The sequence below is a fragment of the Bombus flavifrons genome, chromosome 15 (assembly GCF_040668555.2).
Source record: "Bombus flavifrons isolate JBK064 chromosome 15, iyBomFlav1_principal, whole genome shotgun sequence".
Lineage (NCBI taxonomy): Eukaryota > Metazoa > Arthropoda > Insecta > Hymenoptera > Apidae > Bombus > Bombus flavifrons.
Window position 1 is genome coordinate 8487241 of NC_138456.1, and position 25864 is coordinate 8513104.

At 32.8% G+C, this 25864-nt stretch overlaps 2 protein-coding genes across 4 annotated transcripts in view; one reads left to right on the forward strand and one right to left on the reverse strand.

Annotated features, from left to right (window-relative positions):
* The window catches only part of jeb (low-density lipoprotein receptor domain-containing jelly belly protein), a 96554-nt gene extending 71440 nt beyond the window's left edge, over window positions 1–25114 (reverse strand). The window contains exon 1 of one of the 2 annotated variants that reach the window (XM_069128254.1): window positions 25008–25114. The gene's annotated coding sequence lies outside the window, so the exon portion shown is untranslated. The remainder of the gene's footprint in view (window positions 1–25007) is intronic. The other variant, XM_069128253.1, reaches the window with a different exon arrangement.
* apolpp (retinoid- and fatty-acid binding glycoprotein apolipophorin) overlaps window positions 445–25864 on the forward strand; it is a 45911-nt gene continuing 20491 nt past the window's right edge. For both annotated transcript variants that reach the window (XM_069128241.1, XM_069128242.1), the window contains exons 1-4: window positions 445–628; window positions 24029–24061; window positions 24425–24609; window positions 25039–25221. In XM_069128241.1, coding sequence (XP_068984342.1) covers window positions 553–628; window positions 24029–24061; window positions 24425–24609; window positions 25039–25221 — 477 coding nt within the window. In that variant the 5' untranslated portion in view covers window positions 445–552. The remainder of the gene's footprint in view (window positions 629–24028; window positions 24062–24424; window positions 24610–25038; window positions 25222–25864) is intronic.

Genomic DNA, 25864 nt, shown 5'->3' on the forward strand with positions numbered 1-25864 from the left:
AAATTGTAAAGTACAAATTAAATAATGATAATAAAAAAAAAAAGAACAAAGGTACCAAAGAAACATCAAAATTCTCTTCTCTTTCACCGTGTGATAGTTTTTTCTTTTTTTCGAGAGAGAGAGAGAGAAACCGAAACACTGTAAGTGAAAACCAAACGAGGTGCAAAAGTTTAGAATAATTTCCCAGCGGGAGTGTATCTCAGTAAGTGAATACTAGTGGAAAGTCGAAACCAAAGTGTTTTAACGAAACCTCAAAGCCGATGAATCGCAACATGTTACAGCGTGTGTAAGCCACTTTATGCGACCTGCCACGGGGTCTCGTTATCTCAGTGTCAGCGTGACGAATGGAGCTCACACGAACCGTATGCCAATGTCCAGCAGCTTGGTCAAGTGGTAAACTGCGAGAGGGGGGCCGCAAGAGCATAAAAGCACGGACGAAGAAAAGCGTCCATGCTTTTGTGGTGTTTCTCCCGTGGTCACATCTCCCGTGCCCCAGGCTGATATACATTGTGCGACAGTGCGAGACTTATCTGCCTACTAGGGACAACGATCATGGGACATCCACCTCGACTTAGGAAAGCGGCCCTCGTTTGCCTCTTATTTCTGTTCGTGGTTACCGAATCAGCATGTAAGTACCACTTATAATCTTATCTTTAATGCTTATTAGAACCAAAATTCTCCGGTTTATCCAAGAAGCGTATAATTTTCAAACTTGAATATTTCATGCATATTTTTGCATAAATTTTCGCGTGAGAGCATGATGTAAAGAACGTAGATCCGGAACCGCTTCGTCATATTTTCGTTAGAAAATTTCTAAATTGTGAAAACAAATACGAGTGTTCGGATACTCGGTTGCCCACATTACAGTTAATTAAGGGAACGAAAATTGTCTTTATTGGATTCATCATTCTCTATAGTAATCCCGGTATTTCATTGACTCTTAGTTGTTTAAATCTTTATTTTTGTTCTATTTTTCTGAGATATCTTTTAAACGTTATACTTACGAGTCAATTGTATAATATAATAAAAAGTATGTAAAACTATAGTAATACAAAATATGTATAGTAAAAAATGTACAGTAATACAAAACCATAGTAATATTTGTATATTTTTCATACCGTTGGAATCTCAGAATGTGTTAGTTAGAAAATTAGATGTATGAATGTAAAGGACACAGCTTGTATAAATGGAGTTTAAACAAGTTACAAGTCTACTGTATTGAGTTATGTTAGAAAGTTGATGTTTTGAGGTTGTAATAATGTATTACTGAGACTGAACAATCGAAAATAGGATTAGCAATGGAGGCGTTAGGATTTCCTCGAAAGTAGCTAAATTAGGAAGAGAGCGTTGTAGTTTGGGATATAACTGGAACTTCTTTTAAAAGTAATTTTCTCTATGCACTCTCTCATAGTCAACTTTTTCACATTTTTGTCGCCTACACACTGTGATATATTATTTGATCTTTGCAACGCAATATTTTAATTAAAGATTAAAATTTTTTAGCGTCCATGTGCTTATGCGCGAATCATAAGAACTAAATTCTGGCGAAGATAGGTAACGAAACAAAGACCAGCGGTAGACTCTTTTTTTAAATAAAGAGGGGCAAATGTGAACATGTGTATTCATTCGAAATGAAACGAGAAAGCTCGTAGAATAAATTTATAATATCCTATACTTTTAAATTATTATTTCATATAAATAACTGTCTGTAAAATAGTGATATAATTTTATCGGAAAGAAATATGAAGCCTCGATGAAACAAAAACGAACGACAAGTATTCTCTTTTATCTCTAAAATGGCTTTTTTGCGAGACGACGAATTAGGAGATAAATGACACGCTCGCGTTAACCAAAGTTTCTCGGGGTCTTCTGTGAGTCTCAGAAGGGAAGAAACAACGACTCTTCTTTGTCATAAAAACGGTTCCTTTGGAGCAGGATATTTCAGAAGAAAGAAGATAGCACATCTTCGTTAGAACTTAAGTCACTTTCTTCCGTTAAGAAACTCTTTTGTTGGGAATGTGCTAAAAAATTGGATGTCTCAAAACAGTTTTCCTTTGAATGGAAGTAGCTCGTTTTAAAACATTCTTAAAGATTCCTTTCTATACGAAAATTTGTTATCCTTTCATATAGAAAATGATAGAACTATCTTTTCGTTGAACTTTTACTGAAAAAGTTCACGATATCGGAATTGCAAGAATAAACACATATATCGCAATCTTTTTTATCTCAAAGAATGATAATTATTTTTAAAAATTTCAAAACTTATTTATTAAAAAAAAAAAAAAAAGAAATGTTCAGAAATAAGTAGATTCGTTTAAAAAGAAAAGATTATGTACATTACAGTTGAATTATGATATAACATAAATAATTGATGAATCGGGGGCAAAATTCATGGAATTGGATGATATCGAACTTCTGAATATTCCATATATTTTCGACAAGCGATAAAAGACATATAAATATAAACAGATAAAACCCATCGCTCTTTTTTTAAGTATTTCGATGATATTAATATCATTTTAGACACAAAATTTTAAGAAATACTCTTCCCTGAATCGAATTATTCGTGGAAATATCTTCCATTCGAGATATATAAAAGGAAGAAACCAATGGCAACAAAACTGGTTCGATCAACTAGTTATCTAGCTTGCGAAATAGTTGGCATAAGCGTTGTCTTGTAAGCGTTATCTAACTCGCAGATTAGCAATATGTATTTGGCGAATCCTTCTTTTTATCGTCGAAAACTATAATCATTAAGAAATCGTAATAGAATTTTAACCTCTTGGAACCTCTTAATTTCTTCGAAACTTCTTTAATTCGAAGACTTGTTCGGTATCGAACGAATCTCGATAGCTCGAAAATCGAATTGAATTTCAATATTTTAATCGAAATTACAGTATTTCAAATCGGATTACTTAATGGTTCCTATTCAGTTGTAATTTCACTGTCACTGCAAAAAATGGATTAATGTTATTTAAGAATTTATAACAAGGTTAACGTAACAACAGGTCAAATTACTTATGCACGTTACACAAAATTATTTCCAATCGGATTACTTAATAATTTCTATTCAGTTGTAATTTCACTGTCACTGCAAAAATAGATCAATGTTATTTAAGAATTTATAACAAGATTAACGCAACAACAGGTCAGATTACTTCTGCAACGTTATACAAAATTCCATACACATTCGCATATCTTATCGTTGCTTTTTTCCATTTCTTCTTCGTTTGAATTAAATTTAACCTCGTCTTGTCGAAGTAAGATGACAGTCATTTTCTTCGTTAGGAAACTTTTCTAGATTATATTATGATTTTTCAATTTAACAACGAGCCCCGTGGAAATGCAGTTTCTTATTTTAATTTACGGATGAAGAGACCCGTAACTAAACTTAAACTTTCATAAATACATCCGTAATATTTATAAAGTTTCTTCCATACTAAAACACATTACCATAATTAGATTGTAATATACATCATCATCATCAATCCTCCATAGGAAAATGCTGAGATTTCATTCTTGAATTTGTCTTTAGAATTTTTATCCCCATATGTATGTCTTATTTTTTATATATCAATTTCACTTTCGTTTTATCAAACAAAAGCTTTCAATGTTTCAACTTAGCATAAAATTGAAACAGGAAATCACGCAGTTCCCAGACCACTGTCGACGCGATGGAACGTGCTTGATTGTATCGGTACCTTCCGCGAGTGCCATGCACAGTGAGAGTTAGAACAAGAGAAAGTGTAATAGTGTTAGTGACAACGGAATAGTGATGGTGATCCCACCACTGACACGCGATTTATCACAGGCACGTGCATACATACACTCGTCTGTATAAACACACACAAACAGAATCCCTGAGCACAGTAATCCTCCGACAGCTATCCGCACACTGAAAATTCAAACTCGCAACGGAACAGAACCAAAATCATCCTACGCAAACGCCATGAAACATGAATACGATCCGTAACATCGCACTGAAACGAACCACTGGAAGCTATCGCACAACACCAATAAACAGTATACCCTTCGAAGCTATAAAAACCTCACTAGAGAACGAAGAAGAAAGCACGTGAGCCTAAAATACGCTGCTAAATTATCTTCTACCCCAAACAACCCCTACAATGACGTAACGACACGTGGATACGCAGACCTATAGGACAAAAAGACCAAAAATGCCACACCCTTTCTCCATATCAGCATATCGAAAATATTCGAATATAACTGAAGGTACACATCGATAGCGGTTATAACGGGTAGCTACGGAAAATTAGCACCCTGGGTCGTAAAGATCCCCTAAATAAACACGAGTCTAACAAAAATAACAATTAACATAGAGCATAAAATTGGATTTTCCAGTTTAGACAACAAATACCCTTATCACAATGAAACATATATCGATGCATGAAAAACAGACCAGTTACATTCGCTTTCATTTGCAACGACATAAACAATAACTTCCTAAAGCCACGTCTGCTTTTACAGTTGAAGCATATGCCGTCCTCGGATCCCTCAAATAGATACAAAGAAATAGCAATTATTATACATAATATACTGACTACGATGACACGAGTTTAATGAACGCTATAGGGGAAATCCAAATAATAAGAACGAACGCGAAATCATAGGAAACATCCAAGAGGCTTACAAAGAATTTAACAAGGATGGCAAACGCTCGATCTTTACGTGGGTTCCATTTCACCAAGGCCAAAGAGGCAACATTCCTCCCAGCGAACGAAACTGCGTATGAAAATCTTGCCATCTCGCTGCACGTAACCGGAAAAGAAGAATGAAACAGAATATTGACCAAGTCAAGAGAAACGAAAAACAACGACATTGTAGAGAACTTTTAGCGACAAAGGTCCACCCACAATATGACTGAAAAGGAAAGAGCAATTGTGACAATGCAGGCTCACTGCAGGATGCTGCAAAATAATACATCAACACGTACTGGAAAAAACGGAATTAACCTTTTACAGCTTGCGTAACCAAACTTTGACAACCAACTACTATTGTTCGACTGTAAAAAATACAAAAACCAAAGAGCGAAATACAAATTGCACTCACCGCGCAAGCTCGATGTCGCAAGCCCACGTAACAAGTAGTTTAAAGTTCCTAGAGGATAGAAAACTGTATCAAGAAATATGTATAATTTTCCAATCTAATGAGTGGCTAATGACGAAGAAATCATCATTCGAGGCGACGGTAAACACGCAACAAAAGAGAGTGGAGAAATCACGCGTATATTAACAATTTAACGAATTTTCGAACTTGAAGAATTTTTTAATAACGAACAAATTATATCAGCTATAGTACTTCCTACTACTAAAGATAAAAATGCTTAAAACTTCACTTAATTACAACTTAAATTCTTGAAAATAACCTGAAACTGAATTTAAGTTACATATCGTACTCCCCAAATTTTTTAGTTTCTCTTTTTTTTTTTTCTTAAATTTTTGAACAATAAAAGAATCCTAAGATTGATTTGGAAACAACGTAAAAAGCAGAATCAGATCATGGTACTTTTGGAATTTAAAAAATCTCAGAAGAATGAAAACGTTACGAATAGCAAAAAAAAACAACTTTAGAAACAGACCTAAATCACCGTGCATGCTTCTTTCGCTTGCTGCAAACTTGCAAAGTGAAAACAAACTCGGCGCTGAAAACCGGAACTTCCTCTCTTTAAGAGAAAGAAAAAAGAAACGGAGCTCGCTCACTATCCATAGACGAGCAAAATATCTTTCGTTTTTTTTCTAACGACGTGATAAACAACGTCTCCGCGTCCCATCACGATCCATCAATTTTTCAAGTCGCCATACGGCCGACGGGTGTCTGCTACGTAACTCCATATACCCGAACTCGAAACTCGTTACACCGTCGTGAAACTTTTTCCCAGGGCCCATTACCACGTTGATAACGTGACGAAGATAAAGGTAGGCAGAAAAACAAAGAAAGTGTGTAGGGAGAGACGGTGGCGAAATATTTTTTAACAGGCTGATAAATTGAATTTATGCGAGAAAAGCATCAGGGACGAGTCACAATGGGGCGAGGAGTCACCCTCACGTCACAACAACATTCCGTTAGAAGTTTGTTCAGTGTGGCTCAGGCCACCTCTAAAATGCATGGAACTACCCCTTTGCAGTCCCACAGGAATTCTGTGTGGACCAGGTAAATAAGTTCCACCCTCGCAGATACGTATCTCGCATAAAAGTTTTCGTGGAAACGCAGGGTATCCAGGGTAGGGACGCGTCTAAGGTGTTTTTTCGACGATACCACGGTTCGACGAACTGTATACAATTTGAATGAGAATACGGTATAATACGGTCGTATATTAAAATATACAGCGAAATGTGCGGTATATGAATTAATAGGGAAACACGACTGTTCAGAGAATAGCGAAATACTCGTATGTCTTTAAAGTAATTGCTTTGTGTTTTAAGTGGAATAGCATAGTCATGAATGTAAATGAGTATATGGTCATCACAGATATTTATGGAAATTCGTATTTTTCTGAAGGTAAATAAAGTGATAAAACTTGAACAGAAATTTGTTTTATCTACTGAATATTCTAGTAGGTGATGAACTTTATTTTTGTAGTTTTCTATGTTTTAAACTTTCCTCTTTTTCTGATTTAAATTTCCTATAAGTGCATAAAAATTCGTAGTTTAATGATAATATGTCATATTTAAATTTTCAATATTGACGAGCCTTTAAATTAATTAATAAATCTTTCCTGAAAATCTTGACGAGTATTAATTTTTCTAACGAAAATTTACGCTAAGCTCTCGAGACTTCCAAGACGAAACTTATATTTTATATAAAATATTAGAGATAGATAAGATATAAGAGATAGATAGAAGATAAGATCTTGCAGATAAGATAATGTAGGTGGAATATAATGTAAGAGTTTGTAGATATAAAATCGAAGATGTAAAAGATGCAGAATATCCGTCTATTTCAAGATTGCCGAGATTCCAAAAGCTTTCAAGATCTGACAAGACTTTCGAGTCTTATCAAAATTCAAACATAGAAAGACATATTAAAGCTTATCAAGATTTTCAACATTCTTAAATAGCGTATCGTATTTGAAGTGATTCGATCTGTCACGTTATTTACACAGATTCGTACTTTTATGAACAGAATTAAAAAAGAAGAATATTAAATATCGTAACAAGTACTTTGAATATTTTATATATTTCTCTCCACACGCCTTACGTATAAAATGAGGATTTTTATGCAATTCTACACTTTTATGAACAACACTAAAGAAATGGAGCTCTTGTAGAAATATGTTTCATCTGCTGAAAATTATAGCAATATACATCACTATGGATATTTTATATATCCTTGTGTATCATATACGTTCTATGCGTATGTGCAATTTCAAATTTATCATAAATACATAAAAATCCCCAATATAACATATATGCCGCCAGCCATAAACAGCGGGACACTTACTCGTTACATTTATTAAAAAACTCCAACAAATTCTATTTCACGTCATATTTTCCACACTAATGCGACCGAAGTAACAGATTTATACCGAGATAATTCGAAAGTATGAACAATGAAAACCATTTAACTTGTACTATACATCAGCTTGTTCCTTAATACTTGTAGTCAACAGCGTATTTTCCAATCTTCTACAAATGCATAAATGCACAATCAGTTGATCGTTAATCGTACTTTCAACTTTACGCAAATTTCTCAACCAATGATATACATTGTGGTATCCCGAACGATAGAAAGGGTCAACGAGCTTCAAGCTCCATGCGGTTCGTCGTGTTAAAAGGTTATTCGCCGTGTCAAGGATGCAGAGATTAACGTTAACAGACGGATGTCGAAATCAGAGATTAATTTCGACAGATAGGACTCGAACAAATTAATGGCGGTTACCGCGAAATTCCTGTTTTTTTTTTCTGGTTTTGAATACACATTTCTCCTCGGTTATAAAAGACTTTATGTACCGCTGTTTTTTTTTTTTTTTTTTTTTTTTTTTATTTTTTTAGGAGTATTTGGTTCGTTTTGTCATGTCATGTCTTTTGTCATGTTTGGTCTAGTTTAGCTTCAGCGACTATTCATAGAGTAAGCTGCGTCACTCTAGACGTCAGTATACTCTGCTAATGGCTACTAAAGTATTCTGCGTCCAATGGCTTTGCCATAATGCAGCATGCTTTTGTTTCGCTCGAATTTCTACTAGTTATTTGTCTTTATTCTTGTCGCTTGAAGCGCAACTTACCATTTTTCTACTTTTCTTGACTGTTTACGTTTCTTTGTGCTTATCTTAAACCCGTTTTAATAGTCTATTTTTGTATAAGGAATGTTTTTACATGTGCAATCGATAAGTTCTTCAATATCTGTAACTATATTTACTTTAATTTTGATATCTCTTTTGTTAATTCTTATAGCTTTTTATGGAGTTATTTAGAATTATTTGTTAGATATTAATTTTTTTTTTATTTCACGCCTATTTGAAGAATTAATTGAATCTTTTACGAAATAACTTTTCTTCGAAATTATAATAGATCCTTATAATCCTATTAATAACGGCAAATAAACACGTACTGAAAAAGCACAGATATAAAAGCTGGTCGGCGTAGCAATAATCTCCAAAGCAACGCAGATAACAAAATCGATTCGTTTGATTATTATTGACCCGTAAACACACGATTTTTTGGCCTTTACAAAAAGTTCAAATCGGTTGAGATCACGGTGTGGACTTTGAAACTGATCGACGGATTCTTCGAAAGGAAATCCAAAAGAAGTAGTAAATAATAGATAATATCTGATTTGACAAATATTTTCTTTCATGAATATGTTTGCAACATTTTCCTTATTTTTGTTTAAATTCTTTTATGATAACGTCTAGCACTTTTAAAATACTTGTAGAAATTTCAATTTTTCAAATATTCCTTTCTATTGAGATTAATAACAAATAATTTCGAATAAGAGATTTTAAATATTAAGAAAAAGTTAATAGAAATGTAATCTTGATATTTCTCTTATCACTCTTCATAGCTTCACAGAAGATGTAATTATTTCTTTTTTTTTATTAAAATAACATAACGTTTAAACAGTTTTAATATCTGTTGATCTAGGAGAAATAGAATGAAGCAAAATATTAGCAGTGTATTAATAACAGAAACGTATAATTTTCGATTTTTATCTCGTCGTTTCAGTGCCTTCATATTTTTAAAAATTTCAAAATATGATCGTTTCCTTAAAATTCTATCAATTAAAAAATAACCTGATATTTGTAAATTTTTTTAAATTAATTAAAACAGAGAATGTAGAATTTTCATTCTCTATCCTCCCAGATTAGTATCTTTCTTATCTGTTTAATATCTCGTACGAAAATTGCGTTCAGTTAAGGAAAAATTTTAATTTCTGTGAATTTGATAAAAGAAAAAGAAAATAGCGTAATGTAACAAGAGAAATGTAGAGAGTATTCCTTTCCTCTTCTTCGTTCTTTATTTTATTTCGCGATAAAACTTACCCGTGACATTTAACTTATTATTACGCTCTTACCGTCATGGACTTACGTGCGTTTCCTGACAATCGTTACAGACGATGCATCAAGGGAAAAAGCTTTTTCGACGTGTTTCGTTTTCCGACGAACCATCAGCGTTGCGTGTTCGCTATCTTTATTTCCGCTGATCGTAAAACACTGTATAAACCACTACACTTATCAGGCAGTAATATCGAAAATGAAATGAATAATTTACGACCGTGGAGACACTTGCCATGAAATAACAAGCATGCTACTTATAGTTAACATTTCTTAAATAATCCTTGGAACTGGTGCAATTAAACTATTAAACTGCTTCTGCTATATTTTTGTATTTGAAAACGCCAGTCTATATATATATATCCAGTTTATAAAATTGTACACTGACGTGTGATCTTTGTTCTTCTTAATTTGATGAGAAATTTAATATAATTACAATGTTCATAAAATAGATAGATAGATCAAAATAAATACTTAATTGAAAAAATTGTTGAAGAAGTTTTTATCACAAAATAGATCCTGACTTTGTAGTATAATCATATATAAATTGTATGATTATATAATAATTAAACTCTTGTCATTATTATATTTGTCGAAACTGGATCATTTATAAATTAATACGAATTATATACATATTGCATTCAATATTTAATACTGCAGCAATCAATTCTTTTTATTCACACGACAGAATTATGTAATTTATAAAAGTACTATGGATACAAAGTATCGTGGATTATTTATTCAAAATTTGATTGTCAACTGATCAAACGTTTTTTATTGTTATTTTATCAAGGTTTCTAAAATTTTGATAAATTATTATTCAGCTTTTCATTCAAAAGTAAAGCCTCATGTTGGGGAAAGAAAACAAATTTTATAGAGCCAGAATAAATTCCTATCGCATGAACAAATCCTCAAAGAAATTTCTATGATAAAAGAGAGAGTAACATAATTGATTTTATAATATAGTAAAATCACATTTGAAATTACATAAATCTCTATATATATTCTCCACTAACAAACGAAATTTACCCTCACGAAGAAGAAGAAATCTTTAAGATGGGAATAGAATAAATTCCTATGGTACATCTTTATACATCGTAAAGATTTTTAAAAGGAAAAAATGGGTATATCAAGCAAACAGGGCGAAAAAAGGAAGAAACGCATTGTCGAGTTTCGAATAAATTTTTCAAAGTTCCATCTTGAAAATGGAATGTTACGAAGAAATGGGTCGAGTCCCTGAGGACATGCGAAGCTACGTTGGCGTTTGATCGAAGCTGGAAATTTCCAAGAACTCAAAATTACCAATTTTCTCCAAAATAAACGGTATATCGTATGTCAAAAAATTTAATAGTTCGCGTTTCTCGATTTTTTTTTCTTTTTTATTAGTTTGGTATTTTGAACGAGTGTTTACAAAACGTGACACGGATCAGCGAGATCAATGATCTAAGAGACTTCCTCCACTTGGCGCGATCCCATTGCCGGAGTTAGATGGACGATGATGGACAATGATTAGCCCGCGAGTTCTTTGAATCATTGTCAATGGTCGTCGTTTATTGTTGTCCCACATCCGCGGCAGCTAGACAATGTTTAAAGTTCATTACGTGTCGGTTTAAACAATAGGTTTTGGAATCATAGAATAATATGAGAATATTTTTTTAACAGCTTCGTTTGCTCTTCAATCACAGGAAGTGAGATAAAGAAATTCACGTATATTTGATTTGAAAGCAGATAAAAAATCTCATTGAAGGATCTAATTAAACAGGGAATAATAAAGAGTGCATACGACGTTTAGTGAAAGAGAAAAAAAAATAAAAGATTGTTAGAAATGATGATTTAAATGGAGAAAGAATATGAAAATACTTATAAAAAAGAAAGAAGAAAATTAAAGAAATTTTTTAATGATTTGAGTACCTGCGACAAAAATAATGAAAAAACGAGAATCATTTTCAAAGAAATTATATAATATTTTTGAAGAAAGAAAATTATCTGAATAATTTGAGTAAAATGTGAATAACGAAGAAAAACACTATTATAAGTTTTTAAAAAATTGGAAGATTTTTTTAGAACAAAAAAAGGTTTGATCCGATAAGAAAATTAAAAATTTAAACGAAACTAGCAAAAACACTATTATAATTTTTAAAAAAATTGGAAGATTTTTTTAGAACAGAAAAAGGTTTGATTCGATAAGAAAATTAAAAATTTAAACGAAACTAGCAAGTAACATAAATCGATATTTATACTAAAATAAATATTTGTTAACTCTTAAAACGATTTAGAAGAGCGAGAACAACAAAAGAGTACAAATCACATTTAAAACCAAAAAACCTTTAGAACAATTTAAATACATAAAACTAGAATAGTAAGAAACAGCCGAGACGATGCTTCGAAAGCTTTTATTTAAGCAAAATAAGAGCAGCGAAACTATGATGGAAAAATATGAAAAGGCTTTTACAAGAAGTTTAAAGAACTGAAAAGTGAAATGAATATTAATATTCGTATGAATTAACAATCGTCCGAATTTTAAAGGGAAAGGGCCAAAAGCGACTCCCATAAATTCTCCTTCACAACTGTACAGTAATTTTGAATTAGTCAAAATTTCATTTTCCTCCGAGGTGTAATCGTAGAAAATTGGAAAAGTCGCTTTCGAACTAGTCCGGATAAAATGAGCACCAGTGCGGCGAGGAGTTCTTATTAAGACCCGTCATGATTAGCTAGATCGAGCTTCTCCTATGGTGGCTGTTCTACCGATTTATCGAGCCCCGTGGAACGAACAAAGTGTGCTTTATCGCGCGTTAGAGATAGATAAATAATTATGACTTGGTAAATAATATTGTTAATCTTCCACGCGTGCAAACATCATTGCGCGTTATTTTTCCACTGTCATAGGAATTCTATTAATAGGTAGACTGTGAACTGTTACGCAAACTCATATTTTTATGATGAAATAATTCAGGAGAACTAACCTAGAGACATATTTGTTCCGTCCTGATGTTATAACGAATACATATTTAGATTTCCCGTAAACATTTTACGTTATATTACGTTAGCGTAAATTTTATTTCCTATAAATGCGTAAACATTCCCAGTTAGTCGTTAAGTACCGACAGTTACTTGCGTTCGAGCATCTATGTTCGAGATATCCTTAAGAATAATTTTACATTAAATTACTAAGAATCTTTTTTCATTGATAAAGAATTTCCTTTCACGTGTACAATCACTTTAATATGAATGAGTTGCCCTCTTCACTCCTCCAGAGATATTAATAAATACTACAGACACTGCAAGAGGTGTGCGAAAGATTTTCAAAGCTACTACAAATATTATTAGCTACGAATATTTACGAGTGGTCTGTAAAATGGTTGCGTACGAATATTTTGATTTTTATTTCAGATAACGACAGGCTACCCAATTATTTCTGAATGAATAAAATCCTTCTGCGAATGTGTACTAAATCTCAATGTCCATGACTACATATCTGAATATTATTTTTGTGAAAGAAGATAGAAAATATCTATCTTTTATATCAGACTTAATGAATGTAGTCTTAAAAGAGATTAAATGCTAAATTTTGTATCAAACTTTTTATTGGAATGTATAACAGCATTAAACTTTCAAGGAGCAATGAGCAGTTTTCCTTCATCAACCGAAGAAACATTTGCTATTTAAATATTTACAAGGGACCGTTGGTTTCTCTGAGAAATATACATTTCAGCACAAGACACCAGGAGTTAAGAAGTTTCGAGGTCCAAGTAAATGAAGAAATAAAGAGCACTTGGGGCTATTGCGTGGCTTATGATTCCTATTGGACGCAATGAAAGTTACCTTACAATTACAAGAATTTCGGTCTTGAAGCAACCTTTGGTTCGTTATATTAGAGAATCAATTATTTCACACGTCGTTGCTCTACTAAAGAAAGCTTCCATCGCTTTTCTACCATTATCATTCTTTAAGCGAATACATAAAAAATTCTTAAATATTTTTCAAGTTCGCAGAATTCTTCATAGACGTGAATTAATAGTTTTCTACGAATTAACGAATTATTACTTAAAAAGGTAAAGAGTCACGACTCGTTTTTGTTCCAAGTTAGATTTCACATTTCTGAGAATTTTATATAAATGAACTTCTATGAATATTATATTTGTACGATGAATACATTATTAGTTTTTTGTATCAAATGACGTCCCAATACGTAATACGTTTTCGAACGTGCACAATAACGTGCAAGAGACATCATTTGACGTCAAGGAGCTTTTTATTATTCCTTACCTAGCCAATTTCATTATTCCGTATGTTCATTAAATGTTATTCGTAAGAAATAGATTGTGCAAATTTATAAAAGTTCATATTATCGTTAAATTTGAAATTTCTTTTACTATTCAAATGTCACAACGAATTCTTTGCGTTGAATATTTTTGCGCAAAAGATCGAATAAAATAATAATTAAAGGATTTGTTGAAGAAGAGGAAAGATAGAAATTTCATATCGAAGAATGTAATAGTTTATCTATTACAAATATCAAATTTTGATGATACGAATAAGAATTCATGAATTTGTAACACATTCGAAAAAGTATTTGATTTATAGTTAGATCTTGCGGGTTCACTCAAATTGATGGAAAGCGAGGCTTGTCTTCTTCTCGCATTGCAGCTTCCTCGCCTCTTTATACCCTTCATGCGTGTTTCAATTTTTTCCAAAGTCGAAGTTGATGTAGGTACAGCGATGCAACCGGCCCTATGTCGTATCTCGTCTGTTTTATTGGGAAGTCGAGATCAAATCAATTTACCAAATGTCCGGTTGAACATAGGGGACCTGTAATCGTTTCAATGATATAGACCTCGTTCCAGCCAGTTATATGCCGCGAACTATGTGCATTAGCGGTCCAAGATGATTTTAGGTACTCTTGATACGGTGTTGAATTACCATAGAATAGACTGAGCCGCGAGCCGCTGTCGCTGCTTTTTTTACGACGAATCTTCGATTAACTTAATTCTACAGGGACAACCGTGTTTCTTAACCGTTTGAGTTCCAAGCAGCGGGATCGCGCTGTTTAGATTTTGTGTCGAAAAGTCCCAGTACATTTGAACGCTACAGACGACTGATGGTATTTTATACTTCATTCTTATCTTCTGAATAATTTCTATTGAACAAAACTTGGAACATTTATAAACTAATAGCACGCATATATAATAATATAGATGTATTTCATAAAATAAGAAATATAATGATCGCTATTGCGCCGTTCGGCATTTTTCGACCCTGTGTTTTCAAAGACCCCTGGGACTCAAACGGTTAATTACCTTAATGGAGTATTTTATCCTAGAACTTCGAAAAATTAAGTTTCGTTGTATTTTATGTCTTTGAATTTTTAGTTTTAAATGAGAAGTATGTTTAGACAATTTTTTCCAAACAACTTATAGGCTTATAGAGTATGACAAAAGGTAGGGCTTTATTGATAAAATAAATTAAGATACAGCTACTTAAGGAAAGCAAAGTGAGGTGATAGGCGCGATAGGTACTGAAAAAACACTCGAATATATTTAACAACAAATATTTATTAACAATATATTCTGTGTGTACACCTGGTGTAAAACTCGCGGTTACTAATTTCGGTTCGCGGTTCGCGATTACAAGTTCGAACTCGGGTCCATGCGAAAATATTCTGTAAGAATGTATCGACATCTAGCAATCATCTTGTCCGAAAGGTCAGCGAGCCACGGGACAGAAACCGTTGGAAAATTTACTGTCGAGTGCCGCTACAAAAGAATAGGAAAGAATGAAATGAGAGAATGTATTCTACGTTTGGAAATTTCCTTTTATATCCTATTAGAGAGATATTTTGCAAATATCCTTGTGGAAGGCGCTAAAGAGAAACAGTAAAACGCAATAAGCAAAAACAAAGGAAATGGAAGGTTTTCGAAGCAATATCATTTGCAAGTCGCTCTGTCGATTCAACTGTTTCAGACGATGTGTCTTCATTAGCAGAATTATAGTCATTTAAAACGAAAGTTAGATTGTAAGGCTAAGTTGTGTGCAACCTTCAGCCGTAATTTACGCCACTTATAATTCCCGGGTGATACATTGTTGGAAGCCATGGAGCTTTCACGTGCTCATCGCGTGGAAAACTACACGGCTGCACATCCGCTTATCGCGGTTGCAGTGCTGCAATTATCCCAGGTCGACTACAGTTGCACGAGTCGCATCGAAAATTCATTTCTACCGTCACTCGAGACGCTCTTAAACGATCCGCTGTCTTCCGTCGGATTTTCCGCGCGATTTTCCCCGTGGTTCGCGCGAAAATGCCGCCATGGGAAGAGTAAAACGCGAGGGAGCTGCTTTTCCATATCTACACGTGTAATCTGAAGATAATTTATCGGAAGAAGCGAGCTAAAGTCTCGAATAATGATAATTTCTTAAAAATGATATCCACGTGGAAAAATTGTAAAAACTTCTTAAGGTATTTTGTAATAGCTTTCTAAACAATTCGTGGAAAAAGTTATCTAAACTTTTAGTAACAATTTCTGCGACGAAACATCCTAATCTTTAAATATTTTAAGTTTTGTGTTCCTCTTGACAACACGTTGACGGTAATTGTATTGATATGCAAGTACAAGTAGTTTTGTGACAAAAGTGTGTTTTCAATGTGTGCTACAACTCAGACACACGAAATTCAATAAGTGTACGCAGACTATCGTGACTGACTGTAATATTGTATAAAATTGTGACTGTAATATGTATAAAATTCCATGGTGTTTCTTCTCACGAACAAACTTCGATAAATTACACTATGTAAATTTATTTCGACACGTGATATATAACATGCGAAAGTGGTCACATAAAACAACAGCTGGCATTTCCACGGGACTAAAATTTCAAGCACTGCAGAGCGCGTGACACTTGCAATTTTCATGTGCAACCCAGCGGCGATTACGCGCGCCGCGACGCTACGCCGACCGGCGAATCTCTGATAATCGGATAATGGAAGAGCAGGCAGAGAGAGAAAGAGAGAGAAAGAGACTGCGATTGCGGCCGACCGATTAATTTGCCGCCCCATTGCGAGCTCCCTGCTGCTCGTTCGAAACGAGACGGAAGCCTCGAGGTTCTTTCGAGGATCGTTTCATTTCGTTTTGAGATTGCGTCGGGATTTGTTCGATAAAAATTGCTCGCGATTGCTGCCTTATCCTTAACGTTGGGTAGGCCATTTTACGAGATTCTTCCAGTCAACAGGAATGTCCTGCCCTCAGATTTCCGCTTTCTACATTTCCAACTCTATTTGAAGATTCATATAAATTGTAGGTGGTTGGAACATATTAAATCGTAGAATGTGAAATTGCTAATTTAAAATAAAACCTATGTACATTGTACATACGTCGAAATACGAAGTTAGATTGTAAATTCGCAAAATCATTATCCGATTCTTTATTACTGAAATTTCTTCTTTTATAGGAAACTGATAATCGAAGAACACAGAGACATTTTTTGGTTTTGACATTTTCAGATGACGTTACAGAAGAGAACGATTTTAATATTCGATGCGCCGTTTATCAAACCCATAAAACGAAAACTATGTTTTTGTCTAGCTTTCGGATTAAATATATATTTTTACCGCCTTCCAAAATGCCTCAAATATATTAATTGTCATCCGTGAGAACGATTAATCTCGATGGAATTGATTCTATTTTTAATGAAAGAAATTAGTAACAAATTGACCAGCTTGATTTTGGTACGCGTAAACAAATAATTTACTTATTTCCTTCAAAATAAGTAGGAAAATAGATCGATAGAAAATTTCTGTCAATCCGCGATGTCAAAATGATTTTCAGATTTTTGGGATTTTGATGGTTTCTGAATGTATCGAGACGTTTCTGCTTGAGGAACTGGAGGGTTTGATCACCCGTCGAAAATAATTCAACGATATGCGTTCGACAGAACATTACGAATGTTATATGAAAGAGTCATTCCCCTCTTCGCTGCTGTCATATAGTATCGGTTATAATGATTTAAACATGTCCGGCAAAACAAGAATTATTCTCTCGGGGGAGAAGTATATTTAATCATTTTTACAGTTGACGACGAGCGTTGCGAAGGAATTTATGTTGTTGCACGAAAACATTTAAAAATGAAGAAGGAGAATTTTTCGATACAAGTAAAAATTCTTCTTGCATATAAACTTTAGCAAAACGTTTCCATAATTCCACTGTGTCTTGCTTTATCAATTTAACAATTTTTCAATCTCTCTCTCTCTAAACACTTATTTCTAGTTTCTTAAAAGTATTACGTAATATTATAATGCGAAGATCTAGCAAAAATATTTCGTAACCAACACAATGGAAGAAATGTTCCCATTTTTCTTACAAGATATAAAAGAATACGGCTATTAAGAATATAAAGGGCTATCAATTCACGAAAATATGAGAAGAGAAGAGAAATTATTAAATCACATATATCTAAAAAAAAAAAAAAAACGAAACAAATTAGTTGATCCATGAAAATATGAAGGAATAAATCAAGTAATTAACCAACGAAAATATACATGATAAAATAAATTAATATTACATTCAAAATAAATGAATAAATAAATGAATATTAATCAGGGAAATTATAAAAAATGGGAAGGAAGGATTAAATAAATACAAATGACCCAAATTATTAATCTACGAAAATATAAAGTGGTTGAAAAAATTATTTATTCGCGTGAATATCGAAAAATGATCCAAATTATTAATCTTTATATGCTGATATATAAATGAATCAAATTATTAAGCCTCGTGAATAGACAACTGACTTTTGCGCAATTTCATGTTTTTACGAACAGAACTAAAAAAATGGAAGTCACATAAAAATCTGTTTCATGTACTAAAAATTGTAAAGATTATCCTACTTCGAATATTTTATATACTTTTTGTATACTCATAAATATGGAAAAAGTGAGAAATATTATTAGTCGACAAAAAATGTACGAAGAAGAAAAAGATTATTAATTCACGAAATCGTAAAACGCGAAATAAATTATTAATACGGGTAAAAGAGAAGCATTAACGATGATAAAATGGTTGATCGTCTTTTTTCGTATTATAGTTCCTATCTAGATAATACTGTTGACCAGAAGGATTGTGCTTATATGAGGATCGGTATTAATTTCAATCTTCTGTGACCAACAGACTCCATTCTAGCTAAATCCAATCTGGATTCAGTAAAAGGGAGAAATAGCGAAGCACTACGTGACAGGAAACGCTCAGAGGTCCGGAGCACTCTTTATCGTAATTTATCATGACCTTTCTTACAAAAGAGTACCGACGTTACGTTATTTATTTCAGAAAAACGTTAGCAGAATACCGAAATAATTTCTTTACATTCAAAAATTGCTGTCATTATTAAAAAAACAGGAAGAAGAAGGAAAAAGTAGATTGCAGCAGAACACGTAGAGGATGTTTGCTCTTGCTTTTTACCATTTTATTATGATAATACTTGGAGATGGAAAAATAGAATTTCTTGAAATATTTGAATCATATTCTCAGCGATCTAAAATCTTCATATTTAATTCGATCTGAGACTAACGATAAGAGAATAAAAGATTTTAGAAATCTTCTTTAACAATTTCCTAAAGAAATTACAAATTGGTATATTGCTATATTAAACGTGCACATCAGAAAACAAAATTTCTTGAAATATTCCTATTATATTGTTAATAGTTTGATATCTCTGAGATTTCATTCAATCGGAAATAAAAAAGGAACAACTATATTATGAACTATTATTGCTTTATAATTATTAGTTTATAATAATATACTTATTGGAAAATAGTTGCTAAATAATTCATCTACTGCAATTTAGTATATTAGCGTTATGAATATTTTGATTTTTTTAAACTTCATGAAATTATCGGATCTAAATGGGAGCAAACATAATGACAGAAAACAAATCATTGGAATTCCCTTTCACTGTGACAAACAAAAAAACAGAGTTTGATAATGTAAAATGTCAGAAAAAATGTAAATGAAATTGTATTAATGATAACGATACAATTAATTAAATAATTATTGCTATTCTTATTAAAGTTGAAGTATCTATTGCAATATCTCTAACGTTATTTTTGTATGTTACGACAATATCACCGGCGGCAAAAGAAAATTATTGCAATAACTTCGACGTAGTTTTTGTTCAGCTAGAACCCGAGAAAAGCGCTATGTTAAGCATGCAGTTTATCGGCAGTCATTGTACTCGTAATCGTTTACCAAGTTCTATCAGGAACAAAATAACAAATGACACCATATTTTAAAATTGAAGTGTCAACGTTATAAATACATTACAGGACGTTAAGATATTTCGAAAACGCTACTTTAGATTGTGAAACTAATATTACAGAAGTCTGCACTTAATAGATAATCAATATCACGTTAATTGCCTGTTTGCGCTACAACTCTTTTATGCTTCATTTGGATTTAGTAAAAAACATGTAGCTGATTACGATACATAGAGATCACAATATAAATATTCCGGACAAGTAAACTTGTTTGGTAATTCTATTCATTTCTTTTCTTCGCGATACCTTTTTAATTTTTCCTTAGTACCACACAGCTTTAAACAACTTAGCTGATATCGGCATAATTAATAGAAAAAAATGTTGTCGTATCACGTTCCTTTTGATCTAAGTCAAATTACAACACAGAAATTGGAAGCAATTCGAAGTATAATCATAGACGTGAAAAACAGTAACGATATTATATTTGTTTCTTGCATTATTTTCGATCGAACTCTGTATTTTTCTAATGAAGACATTTCTTTCCGTGATTTTTCGTTTCAATTTCACGTTGGTCGTATTTTTACAATCGTTGAAACTACTTTGTTCTCGTGTGTAACGAAAAGCAGGTTGAAATGCAAAAAGCTTGAGGATCGTGATAAAGTGAAAATATCGGTAACTGTAAGAACTTCACGTTTCACGTAAGATGATTCGAGAGTTTAAAAAAGAATCAGCTGGAATATTAACGTCGATTGGATAGTGTCGTTTGTTTCTAAAAATCTCAAAAGCCATGATAAAGTCTAAATAACGGATCACTTAGCCTCTCGCAATGCACGATACACTGCCGACAAGAAGGAAAACCCTGCGGACACGATAAAAAATCTTATTGACTCGTTTTATAATCGATAACATTTTTACGCGAGACACTGATTAGCCCCCGGGGGGAAGAGCGACATATTTGTGCAAAGGAGGCCTGAACCTCGTAGTAAGGTCGCGTCGATAACACGATAATCGCTGACTTTGCTGACCCTCGATCTTGAAACGCTTATTTTTAGTCGATTGGTTCTTGATGCTGGGACGCAAAATTAGGTATATGTGTTTTATAGAAATTATCACGATCGTGAGTTTCTGTAAAACATCCAACTATATTCCAATATACTTCTTATATCCTGATAAAATAATAATACAACTTACATCTTAATATTTTTCAATAAGTTTGCGTTTAAACAACATGTACGCATATTTCCATTGGTTAGTCCATTGGTTCAAATTAATTAATACATTCGAAACACGAAGATAAATCATTGATATCGATATAAAATACGATACTTGAGCAATTATAATAATGCATTTTAAAGAACGAGAATATATCTTGTTTATAAAAATTTCGGATCTTTCCTGACAACAAGTATAACTATCGAATGGAAAATGTTTAGGTTGAAAGTGTGAGGATGAAAAGAGGTTCGAGGTACAAGCTTTTTAAACGTTTAAACGTCAAAGGGCTTAAAAAGTGTAATAATCTAAAATTCTTGTTTAAAGGGTCACTTAAGTAAACGAAGAAGAAACGTTGTGCTAATGGAAAGGGCAAGAGATAGTAAAATATTGCTCGATAAAGAAGGCAAGAGTTATTAAAAGTTTTCCAGCGAATGAAGCCGCCGTAAGCCTCCTATGCGCGCATTTTCTACGACGTTATCTACTTTCTACATTATTATCCGCTGGAAATCTACATGGTGGATAAAAATGGGATAAAGTAGCTCGGTGATAGAAGCTTCTTAAACACGAGACTTTTCATAAACATTCGCCGTACATATTTTTTATATCGTTTGCCTAGCTATCTTCTGCATGCATCGCTGAATTTTAACGAGTCTTATAGAACAAAAAATTCGTTACTTTAATATTTTATAGAGTGGCCGAGTTTTCCCAAACGAATTTTACTTCTACATTCAAATGATGATGAAAGATGTTATCGAATTTTTGCTTAATATAATATTCTATTCATTTTTCTATAGAAGTTAATGGATTATTTTGTTCCGATAAATAAAATTTCTAATATTTCGCTTATTGTACAAATCATTTATTCTAAATTTTAATTAAGATTAAGCTCAATCTTTGCCATTAGGAATAAGTAGAGTCAATTATTTTACAAAAGTTTATGCGAAACTTTAATTAAGATATATAAATCTTAATTTTTACCCTTGGAACTAATTAAAATTAATATCGTAACATCTAGTTTTTATTTTCAATTAATCTTAAATTAAATTAATCTTAATTCAGATTTCGGACAGAAATAAGACAAGAAAAATATGCGGCATTTAAGAAATTTAATTTATCAAATGGCAATGAATAATGGAAATGGATTGAAGAATATATAATTATCAACGGAAGATCTTTCAAACGATACCAACAAAATAATTATTCGTCAAATTATCGATTCGTCGATATTTCTATAAAATATTTATTCGTTGATAATTTCTTGATACATAAAGATGTAACAGACGAATACCTGTGACTGATAAATAATTTAAACGACGTTAGAACAAAATGATGAAGGTCTCTGAAGGTAATAACTTTATAGGAAAAAATAATTAATAATCCTAAAGAATCTAAAGATCCCTAAATAAGTTTTTATCACAGTAATAACTTGTGAAGCAACTCAAGTCACTGTTTCAACTTTATTACATGAACATACTATGTCAACAACATTATTCTACTCCAATCTATGATCCAAACTATCGAACTACCCCGAGTGAATTGGAAATTTCATCGAGATATCGCTTCGCTGACAAGCCGAAATATTCGGTAGAACTGTCGAACAGACTCTGAATTTCGAGCGCGTGACTACCACTGGACCGAGGGTGAAGCGTGTTTTCTTTTTCGTTTTTCGCCGACCAATTTATCAGAACCAACTCGAAACGAGTCTAGATTTCGCGTCACGTGCCGAAATCCTTCAGCAACGCAGAAGTTTCATTGCGTGTGCCACGGCAAAAAGAACAAAATGGTTCTCGAGGGAGTCTAGAGGCTATATAGCGAAAGTCGATTAAATACGACGGACGAATTAATTTCGACTAAGTTGCGAGTAATATTAGACCAGCCTAATGGAGACAATGTTTCATCGTCTCTATTATTGCAATAACGTACTGACGAATGGACTGCGAATTTTTATGTAATTTCATATTTTCCTAAACGTAGCTAAGAAAATAGAATTTATGTCTATAAATATTTCTCCCACTCGCTAAATATCATAACGAATGATTTTTCTTAATTATTTTATGTATTTTTGTATATTATATGCATTCTCTACATTTTTATAATCTTATATTTCATATGAGTAAATAAATATCCATGCAAATTAGCGATGAACAAGAGCATAGAATATGAACTTTCGTTAAACTCTTTTGCAAAAGCATGAGCTTCAGTGGTTGAAAATAGCTGTGGTATCATCTTTAGCCCTTAAAACAGTCATATAGAATTTGAGCCTATTTGAACCACGACGTGGCTTTGAGAAGTGGAGAACGATAATTTGTTGAAGATGGATAATGAAAAACGACAGGACCTATGAAACGATCAAAGATATTATTGTGGATTACGATACGATTAGCATCGTTGTTATGCTATTACATTGGGTGATTGGGTATGATTTAGTTATTATGCTGTTACACATTATTATGCACTGGCTGGCCCGTGTTTATGCGACGTCAAAACAAATCTCGATGTGACCAACTATTGGCCCCTTAATGACGAATTCAAATGGGCGTTTTAAGCACCGGCCCGACTTATTCAATGCAACTCTCCCTCTTTGCTGCTCTATTGAGCGTTATAAATCGTTACCAAAATTGACTGACAACGTCCAGCGATGGAATAAGTTAGGGCAATTAAAATTAATGCCGACAATAGGACCGTGGTTGAACACTGAAGATTAAGATCTTTTGTTACTTTGTTGCGATTCTGAGATTCTTTAATCGATGTCTGCGAAGATTTTATTGTAGCAGTGAATTCTGATCGTTTTCGATAACAATAGACGATGACGAGCTTCTGCTCGTTTGTTTATGCATTCATCAATGGAAAATTTAAATATGCAAAGATATACAGAGCATATTTAATATACAGAGATATACAAAATATTCAAATTAAAATATTGTTTATATAATAATACTTAAAGAATGAAACAAATCTCCATTTAGGTTACAATTTGAATTTGCATAAACATTCATAATCTAATGATAATAAGATCTATCGTTAGTACAATCTTTTTAATGTACTCTTTATTTCTATTGTTGCAGCTAAATCAGGATGCACAGTCGGTTGCCGTGGAAGTAAGTATTTGATCTTAAACATTTTTTATCCCTTTGCCCATAACGTTCAATCAAAATCCACGATATATTTGTATCATTTTATCATTTGATAATTACAATTCAACAAATACAGACTTCGTGTATGATGATGCTCAGTTTCAACTCTAACTGCAACTTTAACTTTTCGAAGTGATTATATTACATACAAATATTTTGCATATATTTCGATATTTTGATTTCGAGATTTAATTTGCATTCGATGTTACAATATGTTAATGATCGCATGAAAAATCTTCCAAAAGATCGTAAGCGGGCAGACGGTTAATTCGAAAAGCCACGACACTCGTAGTTTGTTTAACAACGCTTCTCTGTCCTTTTAAATAGTGCACCCAAAAAAGGCGTATCAGGAAGGGCATACGTACGTATACAACTTAGAGGGTACATCGGTGACGTCTGTCACTGGCGCGCAAGGAGATGCAACTCTTAAACTGGCAGCCACCGTAGAATTGTCCGTGAAACCGGATTGTGTGCATCAATTGCGGTTGAAGAACGTCCAAATCAACGGAGCGGTACTATTTTAACTTTCTTTTTTCTTTATTTCTGCATTCTCATCTGACGTCAATTTTTCCATACATATAAATAAGGTGATACCAACCTTCTTATCGATTTCGATGCCTTGACATAAACATAGTTTCGTGTATCACACACTTTGTAGACGCTTGATGCATTTTTGAAATTTGAAGATGATAGAATGCACAGTGTACATATAATATATAAAAATATGATACACCTATCAGCAGAATATTCATTATAATTTTTAATAGGTAATATGAATCCCTATTTAATTTCTTCTTTTTTACTTGCTCTACTTATTCTTTTACTTCTGTACCTACTTTATCTGCAAAGTCATAAATTTGCATCGATATCCGCAATCCACATAAAACATACAAAATAGATATGTACTTACATTTGCTGACGATGTAAAATACATTTTTCAGCCACCGTCGACACCAGACGTTGAACAATTTCCGATCCAATTCAATTACCACGATGGCCATATTGACACTCAGCTCTGCACCGACTCAGCTGACTCCCAAGCATCTCTTAATATCAAGAGAGCAGCTGTTTCCATGTTTCAATCGGCTGTTATGCAGGATAACGGTGTAACGACGCGTCACGAGGTTCGTGAAACCTGAAATAATATTATTCAACATGATTCATAGCTAATTTCCTTTCTCAACAATAATCTTATATAAGCTTTAGAAATTTAGTGAATTTTCTAATATAAATTTAATTTTATAGGAACAAAAATATTAATCACAGGTCCAAAGTACTATACTTTATGTAAAATATTTTTAATTGCTAATGTTCAGTCATAATCAAATGACCGACTATAATTTAGGATAATAGACATAAATAGTCATTGTTTACACTATGGGATATGTAATAAAAGTGGATATCTCAAAAATCTAGAATATAATCAAAATCCTTTGTATTTACTTATAACAATGATGAAATTAATATAATAAATTTTAAATTGCAATAACTTTGAAACTAATATATTCTTTAACGCTTAAGATCTTTAAAATTTTAGAGTTTTCCTGTAGTGAATTGAAGAATGTATCGACTGCATTCAAAAGCATAGAATACGATTTAAATAAAAGCTGCAGTTTCATTTTATACATACATCAATGCACAAAAGTACACAAGATTAATGCGACTAAATGCATCATCTCAATCTATTTAATTTTCCAAAAATATTGCTAAAATATTCTTTTCTATCTATAATTGTTTTAAAGATATCGCTAGTTCGAATTATATGGA